The 12,166-nt window shown below is 45.8% G+C and overlaps 2 gene segments (V, D, J or C); both read right to left on the bottom strand.

Moving 5' to 3' along the window:
• Positions 1–112: 112 nt before the first annotated feature.
• LOC100087571 lies at positions 113–1,338 on the bottom strand. The segment is given in 3 exon segments: positions 113–196; positions 309–760; positions 1,094–1,338. Coding segments are annotated over 3 exon segments (582 nt in total).
• A 6,147-nt stretch (positions 1,339–7,485) lies between these two features.
• Positions 7,486–8,180, bottom strand: LOC114815952. The segment is given in 2 exon segments: positions 7,486–7,784; positions 7,969–8,180. Coding segments are annotated over 2 exon segments (351 nt in total).
• Positions 8,181–12,166: the final 3,986 nt, after the last annotated feature.

Raw genomic sequence — 12,166 nt, 5'->3', positions numbered from 1 at the left:
AATGGTGTGCTGAAATCAGGGAGAGGAGGGAAATCTTCCAGAGAAAAGATTTTCAGAGAAGGGAAGGATGGGGAGAAGCATTTCAGAGGATCCGAGATGCTGGTCCTTATCTTCATGAGGATCCCATGTACAGGTGGCCACTGGTCACAAAATCCTCCAGCCTTTTCCATCCACTGGCCATGATGAGTGCATCAGTCTGATTGAGAGAGGAAGGGATGAGGGCATGGAAGGACAGAAAGAGCAGGGGAGGAGAATGTAGGGAAAGACAAGTGGAAACTGGAGATGACCCCAGCTGGTCTCTGATGGACCATCAGGGCCTGGAGTTTCCCATCTCCTTGGAGATGACCCAGGGCTGGTGTGTGTCTGTGGATGAGGGAGAGAAGGCAACTCTGCTTCCAGCTGGTGGCTGCTGGGTCCATCAGGGGTTTATGTACAGCTCCCCCTGCAGCCCCTGTCACTGTGTCACTCACAGCACAGTAGTACATGGCCGAGTCTCCCACGGTGATGGCTTGTTTCCTCAGGTGGAAAGACTTCTCAGTTTTATTGAGTTTGGCATAAAAATCATTTCCAGTTACCTTCTGTTCGTTCCCAAATGTGGTTTTCAGGAGGAGCTGAGGGCCTTCCCCAGGCAACTGGATGTACCAGAAAAGAGTAGGCGAAGAGTCACTAGTTACATAAGTACAGTTGAGAAGGAGCTCCTTCTCTTCAACAAGGGCTAGGCTGCCTTCCGTCTGATCCACCGAGTCTCCATCCGTCTGCCCTGAAACACAACAGAGAGGGAGGAATTGGTCACGGGTAAAACAGGGTCCTGGAAGATTAGGGAAAACAAAAATGATCGTTTTCAGTAGCAGCGATATCATTTATTAAAGACATACTTCGTGCAGAACACCGTACTAAGTGCTGGGGAAAAGTCAACAGGTAGGAATCAGCTACAGACCTTGTCCTTTGGGGCTCACAATCAATTAATATAAGTGAGCCTCGTGGGGAGGACTGGAGAAGGATGTGTCGGGTGCACAGTAACAACAGCATGAAAGACAAGGACAAATAGACAATGCACAGAATAAAAACAAAAGTCAGTAGGTATTTTACTCACCCAAAGCCAATAAGATCACAAGTACAAAGCCTGGAGTGAAGACCATGATCAACTGATCTCTGCTCTCTGAGTATCAGTGACACTCAGGGAAGAGGTAAAGGTAAAAATCTTTGGCCGACAACAGATATCCTGTGAATATGGAAGAAATGGGTCGTGACTGGATGATAATGCCCTCATGTGGTGAATCCAGTGAGGTGGTGCAATGTTTTCTCAAACCTTTCCTGTAAGATGCACTCTGCTCATTCGTAACTAAGAGGATTATAATAATAACAATAACAATAACCCTTTTGATATTTGTTAATTGTTTTCTTTGTGTCAAGCACTGTCCTAAATACAGAGGAGCAGCGTGGCTCGGTGGAAAGAGCACGGGCTTGGGAGTCAGAGGTCATGGGTTTGAATCCTGCCTCTGCCACTTAGCTGTGTGACTGTGGGCAAGTCACTTAACTTCTCTGTGCCTCAATTCCCTCATCTGTAAAATGGGGATTAAGACTGTGACCCTCATGTGGGACAACCTGATTACCCTGTATCTACCCCAGCGCTTAGAACAGTGCCCTGCACAAAGTAAACGCTTAACAAATACCAACATTATTATTACTGGGATAGTTTGCACTCTGCACATCACGTTGGTTGGTGTCCTCAAATGTCCCCTTGGAACTGAAGTTTGTGAAAAATGTAACAGTTCATGTGTCCTCTACATGGGGAGTCCCATCCTGTTTGGAGATTTCACAGTTTATTTGCCAAAATCTCTGAATGGATTTCTCAATAAATCTCTTTGGAATCCTTGAGAGATTTGTTCTCCTAATTCGGCAACCTGCACCAGATGGAGAGCATCACCTCCATATTAGAATTCCAGCCCCATTCCTATGCTTCCCCCTCAAAGATTTTGGTGGTTCCAAGGTGTTTCACTTTCCCTTTAATGTCCTTTCCTTCTTCCCTTTATGACTCCACTCTTCTCCTCATTTAAATGGCTTTTTCCACTGGAATTAATCACTCCTGCTAGTGAGTATGCCAAAAGTTTCTGCCAAATATTCAGCACTTAGAACAGTGCTTTACAATACTAGTAAGCACTTAACAAAAATTATTAACAAATAAATTTCCCATGTGGTTCCATTTTAGGGGTCTGACTCCCATTCTCATTTGTAGAATTGAATTTGTCCTCTCTTTCTTATTTTTTTTTTTTTGGCATCTCCTCTGGGACTGAAACAGTCTCTTTTTTGTCTTTTAATAATAATAATAAAAACTTTAATTAAGACTCACTAATAGACTGACAGATTGATTAACTTTAGGACTTGTTGCTCATTATACCAAGAGATGGGCTAAATTCTCTTTGTAAACAGACAGACCTAATGAAAAGACCACGGACGTAGGAGACATAGGACCTAGATTTGTATCCCTGCTCTACCAATTGTCCGCAGTGTGACCTTAAGCAAGTCAGTTCACTTCTCTGTGCCTCAGTTTCCTCATCTTTAAAATGGTAATAAAATCCTATTCGGTCTACTTAGACTGTGAGCTTCGCAAGGGACAGGGCCTGTGTCTGAACATCTTGTATCAATCTCTGCATTTTATACAGTGCTTGGTACATAGTAAACACCTAATAAATATAATTCTTAATAATGATGATAATAATAATAAAATTCCATTTTTAATATTATACCAGGAGATCAGCTATTTTCCCTTTGCAATTGGAGATAATGAGAAAGTATCTGCTCACTGGAGGATCCCCCACAGGTAATAATAATAATAATAATAATAACGGTATTTGTTATGCACTTACTCTGTGCCAAGTACTGTTCTAACCACTAGAGGTAATCAGGTTGTCCCTCGTGGAGCTCACAAGCTTCATCCCCATTTTTACAGATGATGTAACTGATGCACAGAGAAGTTAAGTGACTTGCCCAAAGTCACATAGCTGACAAGTGGCAGAGTCGGGATTAGAACCCACGACCTCTGATTCCCAAACCCGGACTCCTTCCACTAAGCCACACTGCTACAATATGTTGGAGAGTTTTTGCACACTTTGCAGGTGTGTGGAAATCACTGCACCTCACAGCACAGAAGTAGGTGGCTGAGTCTTCAAGCTGGCAGTCACTGTTGTTCAAGTAGCTGACTCTTCTTTGAGTATTAATAATAATGTTGGTATTTGTTAAGCGCTTACTATGTGCAGAGCACTGTTCTAAGCGCTGGCGTAGACACAGGGGAATCAGGTTGTCCCACATTGATTGACTGTCAATCTTCCATCCTGCTTCTTCCCACTTAAATTCCAAATGAACAGCAGTACAGGGCCTTTTCCAGCATATTGTCAGTACCACTGTAAACCATTAAAATTACTAGTTTCTTAGCTACATTTCATGGTGCTGGTCTCTCCCTCACAGATGCTCAGGGACAGAGGATTCTGTTCCACTTTGTCCTCGCCGCTCACCCCGGTCAGAGAGACAATGGCAGGCACAGAGAATGTTAGTAAGCTGGGTACTTCCAGAAATCTCATCTCCTCCTCACAGACCTTCCAGGAAACAGCTGCTGAGCCTCCCTGGGCCCTGCTTTCTCCCTCCCTCAGCTTCATTTGGAAAGTTCCCCCAGGGTTCCCCCTTCTGTCCACCCAAACCCCAAAACCCACAGCCCGGCTGGAGCCATAGGATCAATAACGAGGATCCCAGGGGCCTCTCCATCCTTCTTCCACTCCTGAGGTCCTTAAGGACTCGATTCTGGGCACTGGGATGCTGACCAAGCTCCCCAGCCCAAGGAGTCGTTTCCCTTTCCTGGACGTCCCTGCTTCTCCTTCTGCACTACAACATGCAGTGAGCGCTCCGCTTAATGGCACAGCCAATCAGAAACAAGCCCCATCACCTAGATACCAGCTCACTCATGCAGATCCAATCTTAGCATGAACCATCAGTGATTGCTAGAGGGAAAGGGAATACTACCACCTTTGGGGCAAAAATTAATTTTTAAGAGGTACCTGTCAAGCGCTTACTATGTGTCAGATTACTAAGCACAAGATAATCACGTTGGATACAGTCCACGGCCCACATGGAAGTCACAATCTTACTCCCCTTTTCACAGAAGAGACATCTGTCACAAAGCAGTAAAGTAACTTGCCAAAGATCACACAGCAGAAAAGTGATTGTTACTTTTTATTTCACCCCAAGCCCACAGGGAAGATCTCTTGAAGCAACCTACCGTACCCACAAGCTGAGAACCAAGCAGCCCAGGAAAAATTACAGACAAGTGAGTGATGCAGACATTAAGCCTCTCTGATTCTCCACTAATTTCCTGAATGACCTGGATCTTATCATGCCCCATTCCAACCACATCTATGACTTACAGACAAGGTCACCTGTAAACTCATAAAGCCGGTCACCAATCTCCATTGGGAAAGGGAAGCAGAACAGAGACTTTAAGATGAAGTTGAAGTGCTTACCTTGCTCCAAAGGTGTTCATAGCTAGCCCATTGTGGGCTCCGGGTCAGGGTCATCAGTTCATCCCAAAAGGTTTGCTAATGACAAGTGAACCAGAAATGAGAAGGGAGAAAGGCCAAGGCTGAGGGAACAGAGGCTGTCTTGAGACCAAAGATGGGGCAATCACTTCTCTGGTCTGCTGCTCCTTAGAAGGAAAGGAACCCAACTGGGCAAGTGAAAGTGGTAAGGACAGAAACGTGAGAGCTCTGGAATATGTTTCCGCATTCTGATTTAGGATTTTATTTCAGAGAAGGATGGGACTAGAAGTAGAGCGAGATGCAGCTCAATAAATCTTTTTCATTTGCTCCACGCTAGGGATAAATATTTGCTCAGTAAAATCCTGGATTCATGTTCAAATGAACTGAGAGCAACTGGAAATGAATGCGGCTCCTGTTGTCATAAGAAATGGGTCCTGCGATCAATCAGTGAGTTAGTCTGCCAGGGGGTCAGTCCGTCCATCAGTAAGTCAGTCCGTTCATCAATAAATCATTCATCCTATCAGTCGTTCTGTCAGTCAGTCAATCATCCCATCAGTGAGTTGGTCTGTCAGTCAGTCAGACATCAGTAAGTTGGTCTGTCTGTCAGTGAGTCTTCCCATCGGTCAGGAGGGTGGGAAGGTGGTGGGGTGTTTACAAGATATGACAAAAGCAGCCCCTTTCCAAAGAAACCTCCCATCCAGTGAGGAAAAAATGCCAAACTTATACCTTCCCATTTGTTTGGAGAAGAAAAGAAAGTCAACTAATCTTTGATCCATCAATAACAGTTATTGAACCCTACCGAGTGTGGAACATTGCACTAAGAGAGGGTATGTGTGTCTGGTGGAAAGACTGAAACTCCACTTCTAGCATCGATTAGACTCCATGTCACTGCAGAGCGTGTCAGGGGTTTATGTGCAGCTCCCTCTGCAGCCCCCGTCACTGTGTCACTCACAGCACAGTAGTACATGGCCGAGTCTCCCAGGGTGACAGCGTGTTTCCTCAGGTGGAAAGACTTCTCAGCCTTAACGAGTTTGGCATAAAAACCGTTGGTGGCTTCCTTCTGGGCTTCCTCTGACATGTCCTTCAGGAAAAGTTGAAGTCCTTCCTTGGGATACTGGATGTACCAGAAGAGAATAGGGGAATAGCTACTACTTTCATAAGTGCAGTTGAGAGTAAGTGCTGTCTCTTCAACGAAGACGACAGGGCCTTCCATCTGGTTCACCGATTCTCCATCCATCCCCTCTGAAGCACAGTGGATTCAGAAGAATTAAACAAGAACATATTAGGATCCATGAGATTAAAGACAGTCCTGAGCTGGTAAAGTAGAAACATCAGACGTTTTCAAGACACTTTCCTAGAAAAGCGGCATGGTGTAGTGAATAGAGCCTGGATGTAGGAGTCAGAGGGAATGGGGTTCTAATCCCGGCTCTTCCACTCATCTGCTGTGTGACCTTGGACAAGTCACTTCACATCTCTGTGCCTCAGTTACCTCATCTGGAAAATGGGGATTGAAACTGGGAGCCCCATGTGAGACAGGGACTGTGTGCAACCCAATTTGCTTGTATCCACCCCAGTGCTTATTACAGTGGCCGGCACATAGTAAGTGCTTAACAGATACCATCATCATCATCATCATTATCATTATTATTATTATTGTTACTCACCCATCAGCAATAAGGTCATCAGTGCTATGCTGAGAGCAGAAAGCATGGTCGGTTGATCACTGATCTTTCTGGATCTTCTCTGAGTAACACCAAGAGAAGCTGGTTGTAGGAACTAACAACACATTGTAAAGAGCAGTGTGAATCCAGGACTGCATCTTTATTGGCTGGCACTACCCTTTTGTGGTCCATCAGATGAACTGTTGCAGTGGGTTTTTCTATGGTTTCTGTTAAGTGCTTACTATGTGACAGACACTGTATTAAGCGCTGGGGTAGGTACAATACAAGTTAATCAGGTTGGACACAGTCCTTGTCACACATAGGGCTCATGGTCTTAATCCCCAGTTTACAGAGGTAACTGAGGCACAATGACTTGCCCAAGGTCAAACAGCAGACCAATGGCAGAGCCAGGCGTAGAACCCAGGTCCTTCTGAGTCCTAAGCCCTTGCTCTATCCACTAGGACATGCTGCTTCCTACACTGCTTTCTGTTAATTATGTTTTGTTCCATTTATGTTTAAGAGCTGGAGTTTATCCTCTCATTCTTGTCGGTTTGGAAAACAGTCTGTTTTTGGAAAATCCTTCTCATCCTTGTTTAAGAATAGGACCATAATTCCTGTTGACTGACAGACTGACAGGGTATAGGACTTGCTGCTTATTATACCAGGAGATGGGTACGTTTTCTTTGGAATCAAAGAAGGCACAACACATATCTGCCCCATTGAAGGATATCCATGAGTATTTTGGAACTTCAGCTGCATAGTTTCTATTCAGGCTGCAGGTATCTGGGAGTCACTCTTGTCTCTGCAGCACAGAAGTAGTTGGTCAAGTCTTCAAGGTGAAAACCCTGAAGACTTCACCCTCAGCCCCACAACATTTTTATGATCATGTCTGTAATTAACTCGTTTGTCTCTCCCTCTAAACTGTGAGCTTCTTGTGGGCAGGGAGCATTTCCACCAATTCTGTTATTTGTAGTCTCCCTAAAATGAGGAAACCTCCTTTGACTAAAATAAACGGGATGAGGCAGGAAGGGTGGAGGGAGTATTATCCTCCTGATGTGGCCTACAGGTCCCCTCAACCTCCAACAGATCTGTGTCCAACAGTTGGGATCTTCCCCCTTTGTCTGAAGATGTGTATCTCCCCAGGGAACATGGAGGGGTGTGGGAGGGGAGGGTCGTTGGTCTTGGGAAGAGCCGATGGCTTTTGGTGAACTAGCTGATGAGGAGAACAGGAGGTTGAGAGAGTGTCTGTGCCAGAGACCCAGATGCAGGTTTCTGCACAGGCTGCAGGTGTCTGGGGATCACTGTGTCTCCCCCGCACAGAAGTAGGTGGCTGCGTCTCTGTGCTGGGCATCCCTGATGCCCAGGGAGCTGCGTTTGTCACCTTTGTCGAGTGTGATTGTGAATCTTCCAATGGTTTTTAGCTTCTCATTCGAACGGATTAACGTCAAAAGGGCAGGGCCTTTCCCTGGGTCCTGGCGGTACCAGTGTATGGGGTCAAAAGCACTGTTTGTGTAGCTGCAGTTCATGGTGCCGTGCTCTCCCTCCTGGATGTTCAGGGATAGAGGAGTCTGCTCCACCTTGTCCAGGCCGCTCGCCCCTGTCAGACAGACAAAGACAGACACGGAGAATGCAAATCAGCTCGGCACTTTCCAGCAATCCCACCTTCTACACACAGGTCACCCCAGGAAATAGCTCTGCTGAGTTCTGCTCTCCCCCTCCCTTGGCCTCATGGGGAACACCCCAGAGGCTCCCCAATCCATCCTCATGAACCCCAAACTCACAGTCCAGCAGGAGCCACAAGATCAGTAAGAAGGCTCCCAGGGGCTTCTCCATCCTCCTTCCGCAACCGGGGTCTCTGAGGACTCAGTACTGGGCACTGGGATGCCGTCCAAGCTCCTCAGCCCAAGGAATCGTTTCCTTTTCCTGGACGTTCCTGCTTCAACTTCTGTCCCGGCCAGGCATGGGGCCCGCAGGCCGGCTGCAAAGACAATCACAGACAAATCACAAAAGTCCACGAACAGCTCGGCAATGGAGCTTCCAACACACTGTGTGCGAGCTGTCTATGGTTTCAGTTTAGAAACGCAAACACTGCCATCTTCTGCCCCAAAACACAGTTGCTGAGGAAAATCCTCGATATATGTGTCACCCTGAACCCTCAGCAGAGTCAAAGTTTACTTCACCCAGAAACTGAGAATTGTGCATCCCAAGGGAGATGTCGTCAGTTTCAAATGATTGACCCTCACGCTCAACCTCTCTGATTCCTCACTAATTCTCTGTGTGATTTTGGACATAGGTCCTCGCCCTACCCATATAAAAGGTCTGAAGGATACAAAGCAGATCTCAGCTGGCATTGCCATCAGGCATAGGAAGAGAGACATTCAGAGGAAGCCAAAGTAAATACCTTTACCTTAACTGAGGAACATACGTCCCGTAAGCCAACCGCAGGTAAGAGGGTTTGTCTCCAAGGAAAAGATTTCTGTATATCCCCTCTAGGCCGTGAGCTCATTGTAGGCAGGGATTGTCTCTCTTTATTGCTGTATTGTACTTTCCTAAGCGCTTAGTATAGTGCTGTGCACACAGTAAGCGCTCAATAAAAATGACTGAATGAGTGAATGAATGTTTAAATCTCCGGTGAACTGAAGGAGTCAGATACAGAGAACAAGGAGCCTAGCTATCTGGTTCTAATCTTCACAAAGAAAAAAATTAATGGGCAAGTGAGAGATATAAGAATAGAGTCACAGGGGCTCTGATATGCGTTTGATCTTTCTGATTGCAATCAGTCATATTTATTGAGCACTTATTGTATACAGAGAACTGCACTATTCACTTGGGAGACTACAAAATAACAGGCATTTTCTCTGCCCACAAGGAGCTTGCAGTCTTAGAGGGAGAGACAGACATTATAAATTAATTATTTAGACGTTCATAAATGTTGTAGGGCAGAGGGTGGGGTGAATAAAGCTTGCACTGGACTGTGCACTTTGGAGATGACAATATACAGAATTAGTAGACATGTTCCATGCTCATAAGGAACCTGGGGTCTACAGTGGGAGACAGATTTTAATACAAATGATTCGATTATTGATAGATAATACATGCTGTGAAGCTGAGGGTGGAGGGAATAAAGGGTGCATATCCAAGTGCACGGGCGATGAAGAAAAAAGTGGGAGGAGAGGAAATGAGGATTTATTTGGGGAAGACTTCTTGGAATAAATGGGATTTTAAGTGAAGGAAGGGAAGGGAAGTGAGGGAAGGTTTCACAGAGGAGATGCGATTTGAAGGTGGGGAGAGAGATAGTATATTGGATACGAAGAGGAAGGAAATTCTGGACCAGAAACAGGATGGGGCTGTGGGGTTGGCAGCGAGATAGATAAGCTCAAGGTATTGTGAGTAGGTTGGTATTAGAGGAGCAAAGTGTGCAGGCTTGGTTGTAGTAGGAAACCATAGAGATGATTGAGCGCTTTAAAGCTGATGGTAAGAAGTTTCTGTTTGATAGAAGGTGGATTGACAACTTCTGGGAGTTCTTGAGGAATGGGGGAAACATGGAATGAAAGAACTTTTCTTTTAGAAAAAGGATTCAAGCAGCAGAGTGAAGTATGGACTGAAAAGAGGAGAGACAGGAGGCAGGGAGGTCAGCAAGGAGGCTAACAGAGTAATCCAAGTCGGAGAGGATGTTTGGATTATTCAATCATTCATTCAATTGCAATTATTGAGCACTTATTCTGTGCAAAGCACTGTACTAAGCACTTAGAAAGTACAATTCTGCAACAGAGACAATCCCTACACAACAGTGGGCTCTCAGTCTAGAAGAGGGAGAGTCTAGAGGGATTAGTGTGGTAGCCTTCTCCCTGAATTCAAAATTCACCACATTTGCCATGTAGAATTAGACTGTTTCACACAGAAGAGTACCACTAAGAATAGATGGTGCCTTCTGCGACTGTTGGATAATGGTTCCGCCTCTATTTCAATCCAGGTGGCATTTGACACTGGATAGAGTTGCTGTAGAACCTTATCTTCCTCTTGCTGTCTCCAACACTAGGCACTATGGAAGGGTTAAGTGACCAATTAACCTAAAATGAGGAAGCTTCATTTGATTAAAACAAACAGGGATGGACCAAGATGGTTTAGGCAAATTTTCCTGACTAGGCCTTCAGGTCCTCTCAATTTCCAAAGTATCGGTTGCCTATCAGTTGGGTTCTTTCCCCTTTTCCCGAGGGAATGGATTTCCCAGAGAACAGAGAGGGGCTTGGAAGTGGAGAGGTGTTCGGGATGGCTTTTGTGAGAACTAGCTGATGAAGAGATGTAGGAGATTGAGAGAGTGTCTCTGCCTGGGGCCCAGGTGCCGGCAGGGTTTCTGCACAGGCTGCAGATGTCTGGGGATCACTGTGCATCCAAGGCACAGAAGTAGGTGGCTGAGTCTCCGACCTGGGCGTCCTTGATATGCAGGAAGCTGATGGTGCTTTCAGTCTTGAGTTCGGCTAGCAATCTTCCACTCTCCTTCTGATCTTTTGAGCTAAAGAGGAACAAGAATTCAAGACCTTTCCCAGCAACCTGCCGGTACCACTGCAAACCATAAAAATTACTAGTTTTGTAACTGCAGTTCATGGTGCCTCCCTCGCGGATGCTCAGGGAAGAAGGGGTCTGCTCCACCTTGTCCTGGCCACTCGCCCCTGTCAAAAAAAAATGGCAGACACAGAGCACACTCGTTAGTTCAGCACTTTCCAGAAATATCATCTTCTCCCTATACGCCCCCAGGAAAGTGCCGCTGAATCGCCCTGAGCCCTGCTCTCTCCCTCCCTCGGTCTCTTGGGGAATGCCCCCCGGGGCTCCATGCTCCATCCCCATGAGCCCCAAACTCACAGCCCAGCTGGAGCCACAGGATCAATAACGAAGCTCCAAGGGGCTTCTCCATCCTCCCTCCGCTGCTGGGGTCACTGAGGATTCAATTCTGGGCCCTGGGATGCTGACAGGCTCCCTAGCCCAAAGAGCCGTTACCCTCTCCTTAACCTTCCTGCTTCTCCTTCTAGCCCAGGACAGGCAGAGGGTTGTCAGTCTGCCTGCACAGCCAATCACATCAAGTCACAGAGCCCCTCCAACAGTTCAGCAATACAGCATGCAACGCCCTGTGAGTGAGCTGTCCACGTTTTCATTATAGTTTTCAGTTTCAGTTGCTTAGAACAGTGCTCTGCACAAAGTAAGCGCTCAATAAGTACGATTGAATGAATGAAGTCTAGAAATGCAAACATTGCTATCTTCTGCCCAGAAACACAATTGCTGATATAAATCCCCAGTGGATGAGTCTCTCACCCTGAATCCTCACTGGAGGCAAAGTTTACTTCTCCCAGAAGCTGGGAAGTATCCATCCCAAAGGAAATTCCATCTGCCTAGAGGAAAATGATTGACCCACATGCTCAACCTCTCTGATTCCCCACTAATTGTCTCTCTGATCTTGGACATATCAGGTTCCTGCCTCATCCTTATGTAAGATCTAAAGGTTACAAAGCAGATCACAGCTTGCACTGTATGGTAATAGAGGGACTTTGAGAGGAAGCCAAGGTAAACACCTTTATTTTAACCCAAGAGCCTAGTTTCTGTTTCATTAACGTTATCAGCTCATCCTCAGAGGTCTGCTAATGAAAAGCCAATCAGAGGTAAGAGGGTTTATATCCAAGGAAAAGAACTTCGGTATAAATCTCAGAGAATTCAAGGAGTCAGATAGAGAGGACAGGGAACCAAGCTATCTGGTTCTAATGTTCACGAAGAAAGAAACATAAATGGGAGAGTGAGAGATATAAGAACAGAGTCGCAGGGGCTCCAGTATGTTTTTGATCCATCAATCAAGCAATCAATCGATAGTACTTATTGAGCACCTTCCGTGTACAGAACCTGTACTAAGCACTTTGAAGATGACAATATAACAGAATTAGTAGATATGTTCCCTGCTTACAAGGAGCTTATGTCTATAGAGGGAGACAGATA

This window comes from Ornithorhynchus anatinus, chromosome 13, assembly GCF_004115215.2.
Source record: "Ornithorhynchus anatinus isolate Pmale09 chromosome 13, mOrnAna1.pri.v4, whole genome shotgun sequence".
NCBI classification, from domain to species: Eukaryota; Metazoa; Chordata; class Mammalia; order Monotremata; family Ornithorhynchidae; genus Ornithorhynchus; species Ornithorhynchus anatinus.
The sequence above is the reverse complement of the archived record's forward strand: the minus strand, read 5'-3'. Positions and strand labels throughout refer to the sequence as shown.